General features: G+C 46.6%; 1 protein-coding gene across 13 annotated transcripts in view; it reads right to left on the bottom strand.

Annotated features, from left to right (window-relative positions):
• heatr4 (HEAT repeat containing 4) overlaps positions 1-13,163 on the bottom strand; it is a 215,762-nt gene that overhangs the window by 197,533 nt on the left and 5,066 nt on the right. For 10 of the 13 annotated variants that reach the window (XR_011886603.1, XM_072263529.1, XM_072263497.1 and 7 more), the window contains exons 2-3: positions 6,529-6,926; positions 6,058-6,428 (exon numbers count right to left, since the gene is read on the bottom strand). Coding sequence is in view for 12 of the 13 variants with exons in the window: in XM_072263529.1 (XP_072119630.1) it covers positions 6,058-6,428; positions 6,529-6,858 (701 nt within the window). In the remaining variant the exon portion in view is untranslated. Of the gene's footprint in view, positions 1-6,057; positions 6,429-6,528; positions 6,927-9,220; positions 9,430-13,163 lie in introns of those variants that run through there. The other 3 variants (XM_072263506.1, XM_072263512.1, XM_072263585.1) reach the window with 3 other exon arrangements.

The raw sequence follows: 13,163 nt of genomic DNA, 5'->3' as shown, positions 1-13,163 counted from the left end.
TAGATAGAGCACTCTCGGTACCTGAGAGTGAGTACTTCCCCTCTCTCATACAGGGAAAATATAAAGCACAAACTTCAATTCAAATTGGACCAGCAATGCTTTAGCAGCTAAGCAATCAGGTATCATCAACACATGTTGTGAAATTTGTTAACTTAGTGGCAGCAGTACAAGCTAAGTATAGAATAATAAATAAATCAATTAGAGTAAATATATACATGTATATTAAATAGTTGAATTAAAAATTGTGCAAAAACAGAAGTAGTAGTGAGGTAGTGTTCATGGGTTCAATGTCCATTTAGAAGAGGGGAAGAAGTTGTTCCTGAATCACTGAGTGCGTGCCACAGGCCAGTGTGTACTCAGAAGATTTTAGTCTCACATTTGTTAGCTATTCCTGCAAGTGTGTATGTTTTAGATGTTCTTGTACCATTTGAAGAGTTTAGGAAGTGGATTATAGAGAGCTGTGTCAAAGTGGCAGACCACAATGAGCTGAATGATCTTCCATGCTCTTATTTTCCTGACCTTACAGAAGGAGAGCCACATATGAGCAGAGAACATAGAGCAAAGCAGCTACAATCAAATGAAACACCTTGACTGCACACAGTGATCTCCATTTAACTGCTTATGTGAGTTCTAAAACCAATTGGCTGCACCAGTGATGAATTGGTGTATAATATTAAAAGGTGGGGGGAGAATACTTATGCAATCAATAATTTTGTGTTTTATATTTGCAATTAATTTAAATCACTTAGTAGAAATCTGTTTACACTTTGACACGAGAGTCTTTTTCTGTTGATTAGAGTCAAAAAAAACAAATTAAATCCACTGTGATTCAATGTTATAAATCAATAAACCAGGAAAATGTCCAAGAAGGTTGAATACTTTTTACAGGCACTGTGTATACTCATTTTTTCACTATAATTATTGATCATTGTACTGCTGCCGCTAAGTTAAGAAATTTCACAACATATGCCTGTGATATTGAATCTGACTCTGATGTAAGCAAATACTTAGCTGCTTCATTAGAACAGTAGACATCTCTGCATTCACTTCATATGACATACATCAAGTTCTTGTCCACTCACTTAGCTTGCCTCTGTGGGTGGCTCATGTTTTAAAGTGATTTATTCGGCAATGGAGGAGCAATGTGTTTTTTTCTCACAGAGGGTAGTAGGTATGTGGAATGAGCTTCCAGAAGACATGGTTGAGACAGGTTCAATAACAATAGTTAAATGAACAGGAAAAGTTTAAAAGATTATGGATCAAATGTTAGCAAATGGGACTAGCATGGATGGGCATCTCGATCAGCTTGGAACAGTTGAGTCAATTGGCCTGTTTCCATTAATCCATCACTTAAAATTACAACCCTACCACCCCACCGTGTCAGATTGTTGGCTCAGACACTAATTCTGCCCAGTTACAGCCTGCAGACCTGACAAACTATTTTGTTGCTCTCTGGTCAATAATCAATCTCAATCCATACCTATACATTACCAACCTCCTGTGTGGAGCCTTACTGAGCCCTTCCAACAATTCAATACATATCTACTACATCACCCTGGTCTATTTTGCTTATCACATCCTCAAGGAGCTCCAACACATCAATTATAGTCATAGACTATATGGCATGGAAGCAGGCCATTCGTTTATGGTGACCTAACAAATGAGTCCCACTTAGCTCAGATTTGGTCCTATATCCCTCAAAACCTTTCCTATCTGTCTTTTAAGTGCTGTTATTGCACCTTGCTCCAGCATCCTCTCTGGCAGCACCTGCTGCTTGAAAAAGTTGCCTCTGAGGTCCCTTTAAATCTTTCACCTCTCACCTTAAACCTATACCCTCTAGTTTTTAGTTCCCCCTTCCCTGAGAAAAAGATTATGTGTGTTCATTCTATTTATACCTCTCATGATTGTCACCTTCAATCCCCTATGGCTAAGGAATAAACTCCCAGCCCATTCAACCTCTCCCTTTAACTCAGACTCTTTGGCAGTATCATGGTGAATTTACTCTACACCCTTTCCAGCAAAGGTCCTAGTACTACACATCACAAACTACAGGCCTCCAGACTGAGAAGCAACCTTTGACCATCAGCAATTATGAATCTAATTTGTTATCTCTCTCTGGATCCCAGGTGATCTAAGCTTCCTTACCAGACTGTCATGCAGGACCTTTTTCAAAGGCCTCACTAAAGTCCATATGGACAACATACACTGCCTTATCTAATGTATCCTCTTGATCATCTCCTTGAGGCACTATTTCCCAATCCCAAACCAAAATTGACTGTGCCTAATTACACCTTGCCTATTGAAACATTGATAGATCCTGTCCCTCAGAGTACCCACTAGTAAAATTTTTAATTGGGGAAGGGCAAATTATGAGGCTATAAGACTAGAACTTGCGGGTGTGAATTGGGATGATGTTTTTGCAGGGAAATGTACTATGGACATGTGGTCGATGTTTAGAGATCTCTTGCAAGATGTTAGGGATAAATTTGTCCCGGTGAGGAAGATAAAGAATGGTAGGGTGAAGGAATCATGGGTGACAAGTGAGGTGGAAAATCTAGTCAGGTGGAAGAAGGCAGCATACATGAGGTTTAGGAAGCAAGGATCAGATGGGTCTATTGAGGAATATAGGGAAGCAAGAAAGGAGCTTAGGAAGGGGCTGAGAAGGCTTTGGCGAGTAGGGTAAAGGAAAACCCCAAGGCATTCTTCAATTATGTGAAAAACAAAAGGATGGCAGGAGTGAAGAGAGGACTGATTAGAGATAAAGGTGGGAAGATGTGCCCGGAGGCTGTGGAAGTGAGCGAGGTCCTCAATGAACACTTCTCTTCGGTATTCACCAATGAGAGGGAACTTGATGATGGTGAGGACAATATGAGTGAGGTTGATGTTCTGGAGCATGTTGATATTAAGGAAGAGATGTTGTTGGAGTTGTTAAAATACATTAGGACAGATAAGTCCCTGGGGCCTGACAGAATATTCCCAAGCTGCTCCACGAGGCAAGGGAAGAGGTTGCTGAGCCTCTGGCTAGGATCTTTATGACCTCGTTGTCCACGGGAATAGTACCGGAGGATTGGAGGGAGGTGAATGTTGTCCCCTTGTTCAAAAAAGGTAGTAGGCATAGTCCGGGTAATTATAGACCAGTAAGCCTTATGTCTGTGGTGGGAAAGCTGTTGGAAAAGATTCTTAGAGATAGGATCTATAGGCATTTAGAGAATCATGGTCTGATCAGGGACAGTCAGCATGGCTTTGTGAAGGGCAGATGGTGTCTAACAAGCCTGATAGAGTTCTTTGAGGAGGTGACCGGGCATATAGATGAGGGTAGTGCAGTGGATGTGATCTACATGGATTTTAGTGAGGCATTTGACAAGGTTCCACATGGTAGGCTTACTCAGAAAGTCAGAAGGCATGGAATCCAGGGAGGTTTGGCCAGGTGGATTCAGAATTGGCTTGCCTGCAGAAGGCCAAGGTGGTGGAGGGAGTACATTCAGAATGGAGGGTTGTGACTAGTAGTGTCCCACAAGGATTTGTTCTGGGACCTCTACTTTTCGTGATTTTTATTAACAACCTGGATGTGGGGGTAGAAGGATGGGTTGGCAAGTTTTCAGATGACACAAACGTTGGTGGTGTTGTGGATAGCGTAGAGCATTGTCGAAAATTGCAGAGAGACATTGATAGGATGCAGAAGTGGGTTGAGAAGTGGCAGATGGAGTTCAACCCAGAGAAGTGTGAGGTGGTACACTTTGGAAGGACAAACTCCAAGGCAGAGTACAAAGTAAATGGCAGGATACTTGGTAGTGTGGAGGAGCAGAGAGATCTGGGGGTACATGTCCACAGATACCTGAAAGTTGCCTCACAGGCAGATAGGGTAGTTAAGAAAGCTTATGAGGTATTAGTTTTCATTAGTCGAGGGATAGAGTTTAAGAGTTGCGATGTAATGATGCAGCTCTATAGAACTCTGGTTATGCCACACTTGGAGTACTGTGTCCAGTTCTGGTCGCCTCATTATAGGAAGGATGCAGAAGCATTGGAAAGGGTACAGAGGAGATTTACCAGGATGCTGCCTGGTTTAGGGAGTATGGATTATGATCAGAGATTAAGGGAGCTAGGGCTTTACTCTTTGAAGAGGAAGAGGATGAGAGGAGACATTATAGAGGTGTACAATATATTAAGAGGAATAGATAGAGTGGATAGCCAGTGCCTCTTCCCCAGGGCACCACTGCTCAATAGAAGAGGACATGGCTTTAAGGTAAGGGGTGGGAAGTTCAAGTGGGATATTAGAGGAAGGTTTTTTACTTAGAGAGTGGTTGGTGCGTGGAATGCACTGCCTGAGTCAGTGGTGGAGGCAGATAAACTAGTGAAATTTAAGAGACTCCTAGACAGGTATATGGAGGAATTTAAGGTGGGGGCTTATATGGGAGGCAGGGTTTGAGGGTCGGCACAACATTGTGGGCTGAAGGGCCTGTAATGTGCTGTACTATTCTATGTTCTATGTTCTAACTCAGCCGCCACATACGTCAATATACTGACCTCCTCCAAAATCTTCTCCAGAGTAATTTGTGTGCTGTCCAAGATATCATCACTCATTTCTTTAGCATCCATTATTTTCTCAACAGTAAAAAATGATGCAAAATATTCACAGAAAATCTTACCATTTCCTGTGGCTCTACACAAAGGTGCCATGCCAATTGTTAAGGAAACTTATTCTCTCTCACCACCATCTTAATATTCCTAAAGAATCTCCTGGGATATTCCTTAATTCTGCCTGCCAGTTCCATCTCATATCTGTGCTCCTACATTCCTAGTAGTCATTGAGGGATTCACTTGTTCCAATTGTCTAGTCCCAATGTATGCTTTTTTCATTTTTCTGAACAGAGCATTGATATCTCTTGTCAACCATTGTTTCCTAAACCTGCAACCTTGTCCTTTCAACTAGCAGACCTGGGTCTCTTGATGTCATATTTTTAAAAGCCTCCCACTTGCCAGTCATCCTTCTATCAGCAGCCTCATCCAATAGAGCTCTGCAAGATCCTGTCTCATGCCTCCAAAATGATCCCTGTCCAATTTTAGAGCATTAATTTGTGGATTCATCTGATCTTTCTCCATAACTGATAGAATTATGGTCACTCAATTCAAAGTGCTCCTTGACGGACACTTCAGGCACTTGCCCTATCTTGCTTCTTAAGATAAGGTGCACTGTTACACCCTCCCTAGCTCTCTTTAAGGACACATTTAACAAACTGCACCCTGACCAAGCCCATTGGGTGACCCAATCAATGTTAGGGAAGTTAAATTTCCCACTAATACTACTGTGTTATTGTAACTGTCTGAACTCTCTCCACACATCTGCTCCTCTCATTCCTGTTGACTATTGGAGAGCAGATGAAAACATGATCCTTTCACAAACCCACTAATACTACTCAGTCCTATTACTCCTTTCCAGGTTTACATCCTGACATTCTGGCAGTGTTTCCTGGTTTTTCTCTTCCTCCTTTCTTAAATAGTAGTGTCACATTTGCAACAGGAAACATTTCAAAATCTACATTACTTTTGAAGATGGTGAGTGTTCACTGTATATGTAGCTACCTCTTTCAACATTTGGCGTTTACCAGCTTTTACTCTTATCAGGTTCTCTAATACCGTATTTTATTAATCCCAATTCCCTTCAATTGTAATTCTTGTCAGACTCTAATTCTCCAGTATATCTCCCATTGTTCTTTATGTCTTTTTCAATGATGGCAGACCAAAGTAATTGTTTACTTCCTCTGTCATTTCCTTATTTTCCTTATAAGTTCTCCCATCTCTGTAAAGGAGCCTTTTTTAAAAAATGAGCCTAACAAAATCTTTTTAATCCATGTGTATCTCCGCAGCTAATTTACTCAAGTTCAATTTTGCCTTTCTTTCTCAATTTTTGATCTTCTAATACTGAATGACCTACTGACCAGCAAGATTTTAGCATCTCGATAAAGTTAGTATTTGGAATGGAACATTTAAGAATGCATGTTTAGGGGCTACTTGGATTAAGAACATTGTTGAAACATGCCACAAACCTAACATTAGTACCTGCAACAGCTGGCCAATGGAATTCTGGTCACCTTTCTTAAAACAGCCTCATAGGGCTCCTGCGGTTTGATTTGGTTATAGAGACTGAAATCACTTGCTGTCATGGTCTCATCTTGTACGAGGGCATGGGCATTGGCAGAGCCATAGTGGTCCTGAAGAAGTGCCTGCAACCTGACTCGAGATAGACCATTGGTTATTTGCTTCGTCAGAAGCCACTGTCCTGTCCTCTTGCTCAGCTTCGTTATGATGTACTCATCCCATTGCTCAAGCTGCAGTTGAAAGCTGAGAGGATTCTTCACTGCCTTCACAGGTGGACTGCGGCTCTGTGCTGCTATTTGCTTTAGCAGTGGTGATGCTGCAGATTTCCAACCCTAAAACAAAGGGAACGCTGCAGTTGAAGTTGGTTTGTGCTGGTTCTCAAGTCTCCCACACCCATTGAATTCACATGTTATCCAACACTTGGTTACTCACTGTGTCTTGCCTGGTCTTCTGCTTGGTGAGTTTATAGTGGTGAGATTTTTGACCTGAATGGAGAAGTCTGCAAGGTGCTGCACGTGTAACAACTTTAAAGTGATCAAAGATACTGCCATCACCCCTCTCTTTGAGTGGGGCCCCATAAAATGCCATGGAATCAATCACATCCTTGGAGAAATTCAGGTTAAGGGCCATACTTCTAACATACTTATCGTGCAGCAGCTGCCTATACTTGCGGCGTGGAAGAGGAACATCTTTTGGAAGGTTGATTGTCTGGGTCAGGGCTGGGTCAGAGGTCTTCTCTGTTGGGGGTTTCAGGGTAGACATCACTTATAGGACTACAGGAACTCTGGGAGAATCCAGCCTGTAACCTGCCTATCACTGCACACTCATCACTGTAGAAAAAAAGGACAACAGAATCATAGAGTCACACAGCACAGAAACAGGCCCTTTGGCCCAATTCATCCATTCCCATCTAAGCTCACCACATTTGGCCCTTATCCCTTTCCTATCCAGGCACCTGTCCTGTTAACTGTTATTAATATATTTGCTTCAGCCATTTCCTATGGCAACTCATTCCATACATGTATTACTGAGTGAGAAAGCTCACTTTCAGCTTCCTATTATTCGTTCCCCTCTCATCTTTAAATCTATGTCCTCTCATTTTTGATCCCCTTTCCCTGGGAAGAAGACAATTTGCGTTCATGGCATGAAGGTGTCATGATTTTATGTTGTTGTTGTTCGTCCTTCGTAGTCGAAGATGACCATGGCTTCAAAGTCAAATGGGAGATTGGTGGCTGTGGGTCCGGAGGTGACTGATGAGGCCAATCCAGGCCCTGAAGGCTCGCCCACATGTGGGACACAAGTGGGTGGGTGCTGTCGTGGCAGTGGATGCTGCTCGGGCCTTACGCACAGCACGCTTTCGTTGCGCCTCGATGATGCGCCTGACTTCAGCTGCAGGGGCTCCTGCGGTGATCTTGCTGCGCCAAGCTGGACGGTCGAGGGCAAGCGTCTCCCACGTGTTGATGTCGACACCCAGACCTTTGAGGGATGCTTTCAGGCGGTCTTTGTAACGTTTCTTCTGCCCCCCGACTGAGCTCTTGCCCTGACACAGTTCTCCGTACAGCAGCTGCTTAGGCAATCGGCTGTCTGGCATTCTGACCACATGTCCAGCCCACCTGGCTTGGGCTTTCAGCAGGAGGGTGTAGACGCCGCAGAGCCCAGCTCGTTCCAGGATTTCCGTGTCGGGGACTTTGTCCTGCCACCTGATGTGGAGGAGTCTGCGGAGACAGCTCAGATGAAAGTGGTTGAGCTGTTTGGCGTGTCTGCTGTAGACAGTCCAGGTCTCGCTAGCGTAAAGGAGGGTGGTAAGGACCACTGCACAGTAGACCTTCAGCTTGGTGGTAAGGCTGAGTCCTCTCCGCTCCCAGACGTTTTCACGGAGTCTCCCAAAGGCAATCCTGTTGTTGACCTCAGCGTCTATGTTCACTGCGCGAGAGAGTATGCTGCCCAGGTAGGTGAAGTTGTCGGCTGCCTGGAGGTCCTGGCCCTTCACCGTGATGCGCGGCTCCTGGTATGGCTTTCCTGGGGCAGGCTGGAACATAACTTTGGTTTTTTTGGTGCTGATAGTGAGACCGAAGTTGTCGCAGGCTTGTGAGAAGCAGTCCATTTCACGCTGCATCTCCTGTTCTGTGCTGGCGTTGAGTGCGCAGTCATCAGCAAACAAGAAGTCTCTGATGACAGTCTCTCGCACCTTTGTAACTGCCTGCAGGCGCCTAAGGTTGAACAACCTGCCATCAGTCCTGTATTTTATAATGTGTAAATTATAGCACAGGAAGTAAATTCTGACACCAGTCATCAGCAAGTCTCGTTCTGCTTCTGTCTCCATACTTATCCTATTTTCAGCACAATATTCTATGTCTTGGCACTTGTATTGCTCATTTCAATATTTTTGAAATGTTGTCAGAGCCCTTGCTCAACCACCCAATCAGGTAGTACATTTCAGATTTCAAAAACTCTTTCTTCCTCAAATCTCCCTTTTAATATCATACCCCTTATTGTAAATATATCCCCTGTCTGCAAATGCAACTGCTCAGGGGTAAATTTACCCATTGTCTCTAATTTTATAAACCTCTATCAATATTTTCCCAACCCTCTCCACACAAATGAACATACACCAGCCTACTTAGTCTCTCCTCATAACCGAAATACAGTATTCCATTTAAGAATCACCTCTACACCATCTCCCATCTCCAGTGCAATTGTGTTTCTCCAGTGTGGTGAACAGAACTTTCACAATATTCTAGCTGTTGCACTACAGGTTTCCTGCCCTGACTAATGAAGGCAAGTATTCTGTACATCTTCTTAGCCACCTTATTATCTACTTAGTCTTGAAGGATTCTTGGATAAGACCTTGTCAAAAACTTTGCAAAAGTCCATGTAAAAAAATCTTTCCCTTGTCTATTCTCTTAATCATTTCTTCAAAAAAAAAAACCCTCAAATTTTAAGACAATCTTTCTCATACAAACAGCCATGTTCATTATCCACGATCAGCATTTGCCTTTCTAAATACAGATGGATCTTGTCCCCTCCAATAACTTTCCCACCACTAATGTAATGCTCAATGACTTGTAGTTTCCTGGCACCCTTGTTGCCCTTCTTAAATAAAGGCAAAGAATTAACCACTCACCTGTATTCTGTTACCTCACCTGCAGCTAATGGCATCAGAAAAATCTCTACTGATCCCTCAGCAATTGCTTTCATGTTTCCGACAATATCCAATGATATGCATGACCTATTCCTCACTCCCCCTCCCTTGTTTGATCCGTTCCCTTTTCTCTCCCTCTTTCAATCTTTACATTCCACCTGTCTCCTGATAATCCCACTTCACCTCTCCTCCTATCCATTACTTATCCCTCACCCTCTCTATCCCTTACTCCCCCTCATTCTCCCTCTATTACAACACACCACTCTATCTTTCTCTATTTAATCCCCCTCTCTTTATTCCATCTAACCACTCCCTCCCTGTACAACTCCCCACTTGCTCTAACTCCTTCTCTCTCCATCTATCCTACACGACCCCTCGATCCAGCCCACCCCTATATTCACTGTTCCCCATGCTTTCTTGTCAACCTCCCCCTCTATAAAATGCCAGTGCTTCTCCTCCATCAATCCCAACACCCCTCCTATATACTCACCATGACAACTCTCCCCTCTCTCTCCCTTTCCCTGTTCACCTTCACCCATTGGCCTCTCCATTCCCGTCATCATCATTAGGCCTAACCTCACTCTACCCTTCCCTAATCTCCCATCACCTGCTCTCACAACCCCACCCCCATCATTACACCCTCACCTCATTTTCCCCCTTGACTTCCCTCCAAACCAAATTTTTCTCCATTCATTTTCCCTCACAGCCACCCCAACCCCTTTCCTTCCTTCTCCCTCCCTCCACACCCCTTTTTCTCCACCATTCCCCACCCTTCTCTGCCCTTTTATTCCAACTTTGACCATCCCCCACTCCACACTTCATTTATCCCATTTCTCCTTCCCCAACCGCCTTTTCCCCTTTCCCCATCCTCTCCCGTTACCCACATTTCCCCACCCCTTCTCCTCATACTCTCACCCAAACCCACCCCACCCCTTCTCCCCATACTCTCACCCCAAACCCACCCCACCACTTCTCCCCATACTCTCACCCCAAACCCACCCCACCACTTCTCCACATACTCTCACCCCAAACCCACCCCACCCCTTCTCCCCAGACTCTCACCCCAAACCCACCCCTTCTCCCCATACTCTCACCCAAAACCCACCCCTTCTCCCCATACTCTCACCCCACCCCTTCTCCCCATACTCTCACCCCAAACCCACCCCACCACTTCTCCACATACTCTCACCCCAAACCCACCCCACCCCTTCTCCCCATACTCTCACCCCAAACCCACCCCTTCTCCCCATACTCTCACCTCAAACCCACCCACCCCTTCTTCCCATACTCTCACCCCAAAACCACTCAACCCTTCTCCCCATACTCCCACCCCAAACCCACCCCACCCCTTCTCCCCATACTCTTACGCCAAACCCACCCCACCCCTTCTCCCCATAATCTCACCACAACCCCACCCCTTCTCCCCAGACTCTCACACCAAATCCACCCACCCCTTCTCCCCATACTCTCACCCCAAACCCAACACTTCTCCCCATACTCTCACCCCAAACCCACCCACCCCTTCTCCCCATACTGTCACTCCAAACCCACCCACTCCTTCTCCCCATACTCTCACCCCAAACCCACCCACCCCTTCTCCCCACTCACACCCCAAACCCACTCACCCCTTCTCCCCATACTCTCACCCCAAACCCACCCCTTCTCCACATACTCTCAATCCAAACACACCCCTTCTCCCCATACTCTCACCCCAAACCCAACACTTCTCCACATACTCTCACCCCAAACCCACCCACCCCTTCTTCCCATACTCTCACTCTAAACTCACCCCACCTCTTCTCCCCATACTGTCACTCCAAACCCACCCACCCCTTCTCCCCATACTCTAACACCAAACCAACCCACCCCTTTTCGTCGTACTCTCATCCGAAACCCACCCACCCCGTCTCCCCATGCTCTCACTCCAAACCCACTCACCACTTCTCCCCATACTCTCACCACAACCCCACGCCACCCTTTCTCCCCACACTCTCACCGCAAACCCACCCACCCATTCTCCTCATATTCTCACCCCAAACCCAGCCACCCTTTCTCCCCATACTCTCACCCTGAACCCACCCCTTCTCCCCATACTCTCACTCCAAACACACCCACCCCTTCTCCCCATTCTCTTACCACAAACCCACCCCACTCCTTTTCCATATATTCTCACCCCAAAGCCACCCCACCCCTTCTCCCCATACTCTCACTCCAAACCCACCCACCACTTCTCCCCATACTCTCACCCAAAACCCACCCCTTCTCACCATTTCACCACAAAACCACTTCTACCAATACTCCACCCCAAACCCACCCACCCCTTCTCCTCATACTCTCACCCCAAATCCACCCATCCCTTCTCCCCATACACTCACCCCAAACCCAAACCCACCCCTTCTCCTCATACTCTCACCCCAAACCCACCAACTTCTTTCTCCCCATATTCTCACCCCAAACAAACCCACCCCTTCTCCCCTTACTCTCACCCCAAACCCATCCCTTCTCCCCATACTCTCACCCCAAACCCACACACCCATTCTTCCCATACTCTCACCCAAAGCCCACCCCTTCTCCCCATACTCTCACCCCAAACCCACCTCTCCTCCCCATACTCTCACCACAAACCCACCCCACCCCTTCTCCCCATACTTTCAACCCACACTCACCCCTTCTCCCCTTACTCTCACCCCAACCCCACCCCACCCTTTCTCTGCATAATCTCACTTCAAACTCACCCACGCCTTCTCCCCATACTCTCACTCCAAACCCACCCACACATTCTCCACATACTCTCACCACAGCCCCACTCCACCCCTTCTCCCCATACTCCCAACCCAAACCCACCCACCCCATACTCATACCCCACACTCAGCCACCCCCTCCTCAGACTCTCACCCCAAACCCACACACCTATTCTCCCTATATTCTCACCCCAAACCCACCCACCCCTTCTCCCCATACTCTCACCCCAAACCCACCCACCCCTTCTTGTCATACTCTCACCCCAAACACACCCCTTCTCCACATACTCTCACTCCAAACACACCCACCCCTTCTCCCCACTCTCTTACCCCAACCCAACATCACCCCTTCACCATATTCTCTCACCCCAAGCGCACCGCAACCCTTCTCCCCATACTCTCATCCCAAACCCATCCCTTCTCCCCATACTCACACCACAAACCCACCCACCCCTTCTCCCCATACTCTCACCACAAACCCATCCCTTCTCCCCATACTCTCACCACAAACCCATCCCTTCTCCCCATACTCACACCACAAACCCACGCACCCCTTCTCCCCGTACTCTCACAACAAACCCACCAACTTCTTCTCCCCATATTCTCAACACAAACCCACCCCTTCTCCCCATACTCTCACCCCAAACCTATCCACCCCTTCTCCCCATACTTTCACCCTAAACCCACCCCACCCCTTCTCCCCATACTCTCACCCCAAGCGCACCGCAACCCTTCTCCCCATACTCTCATCCCAAACCCATCCCTTCTCCCCATACTCACACCACAAACCCACCCACCCCTTCTCCCCATACTCTCACCACAAACCCATCCCTTCTCCCCATACTCACACCACAAACCCACCCCTTCTCCCCATACTCTCACCCCAAACCTATCCACCCCTTCTCCCCATACTTTCACCCTAAACCCACCCCACCCCTTCTCCCCATACTCTCACCCCAAGCGCACCGCAACCCTTCTCCCCATACTCTCATCCCAAACCCATCCCTTCTCCCCATACTCACACCACAAACCCACCCACCCCTTCTCCCCATACTCTCACCACAAACCCATCCCTTCTCCCCATACTCACACCACAAACCCATCCCTTCTCCCCATACTCACACCACAAACCCACGCACCCCTTCTCCCCGTACTCTCACAACAAACCCACCAACTTCTTCTCC

The sequence above is a fragment of the Mobula birostris genome, chromosome 1 (genome assembly GCF_030028105.1).
Source record: "Mobula birostris isolate sMobBir1 chromosome 1, sMobBir1.hap1, whole genome shotgun sequence".
Classification (NCBI taxonomy): domain Eukaryota; kingdom Metazoa; phylum Chordata; class Chondrichthyes; order Myliobatiformes; family Myliobatidae; genus Mobula; species Mobula birostris.
This window is presented reverse-complemented; position numbering and strand designations above follow the sequence as displayed.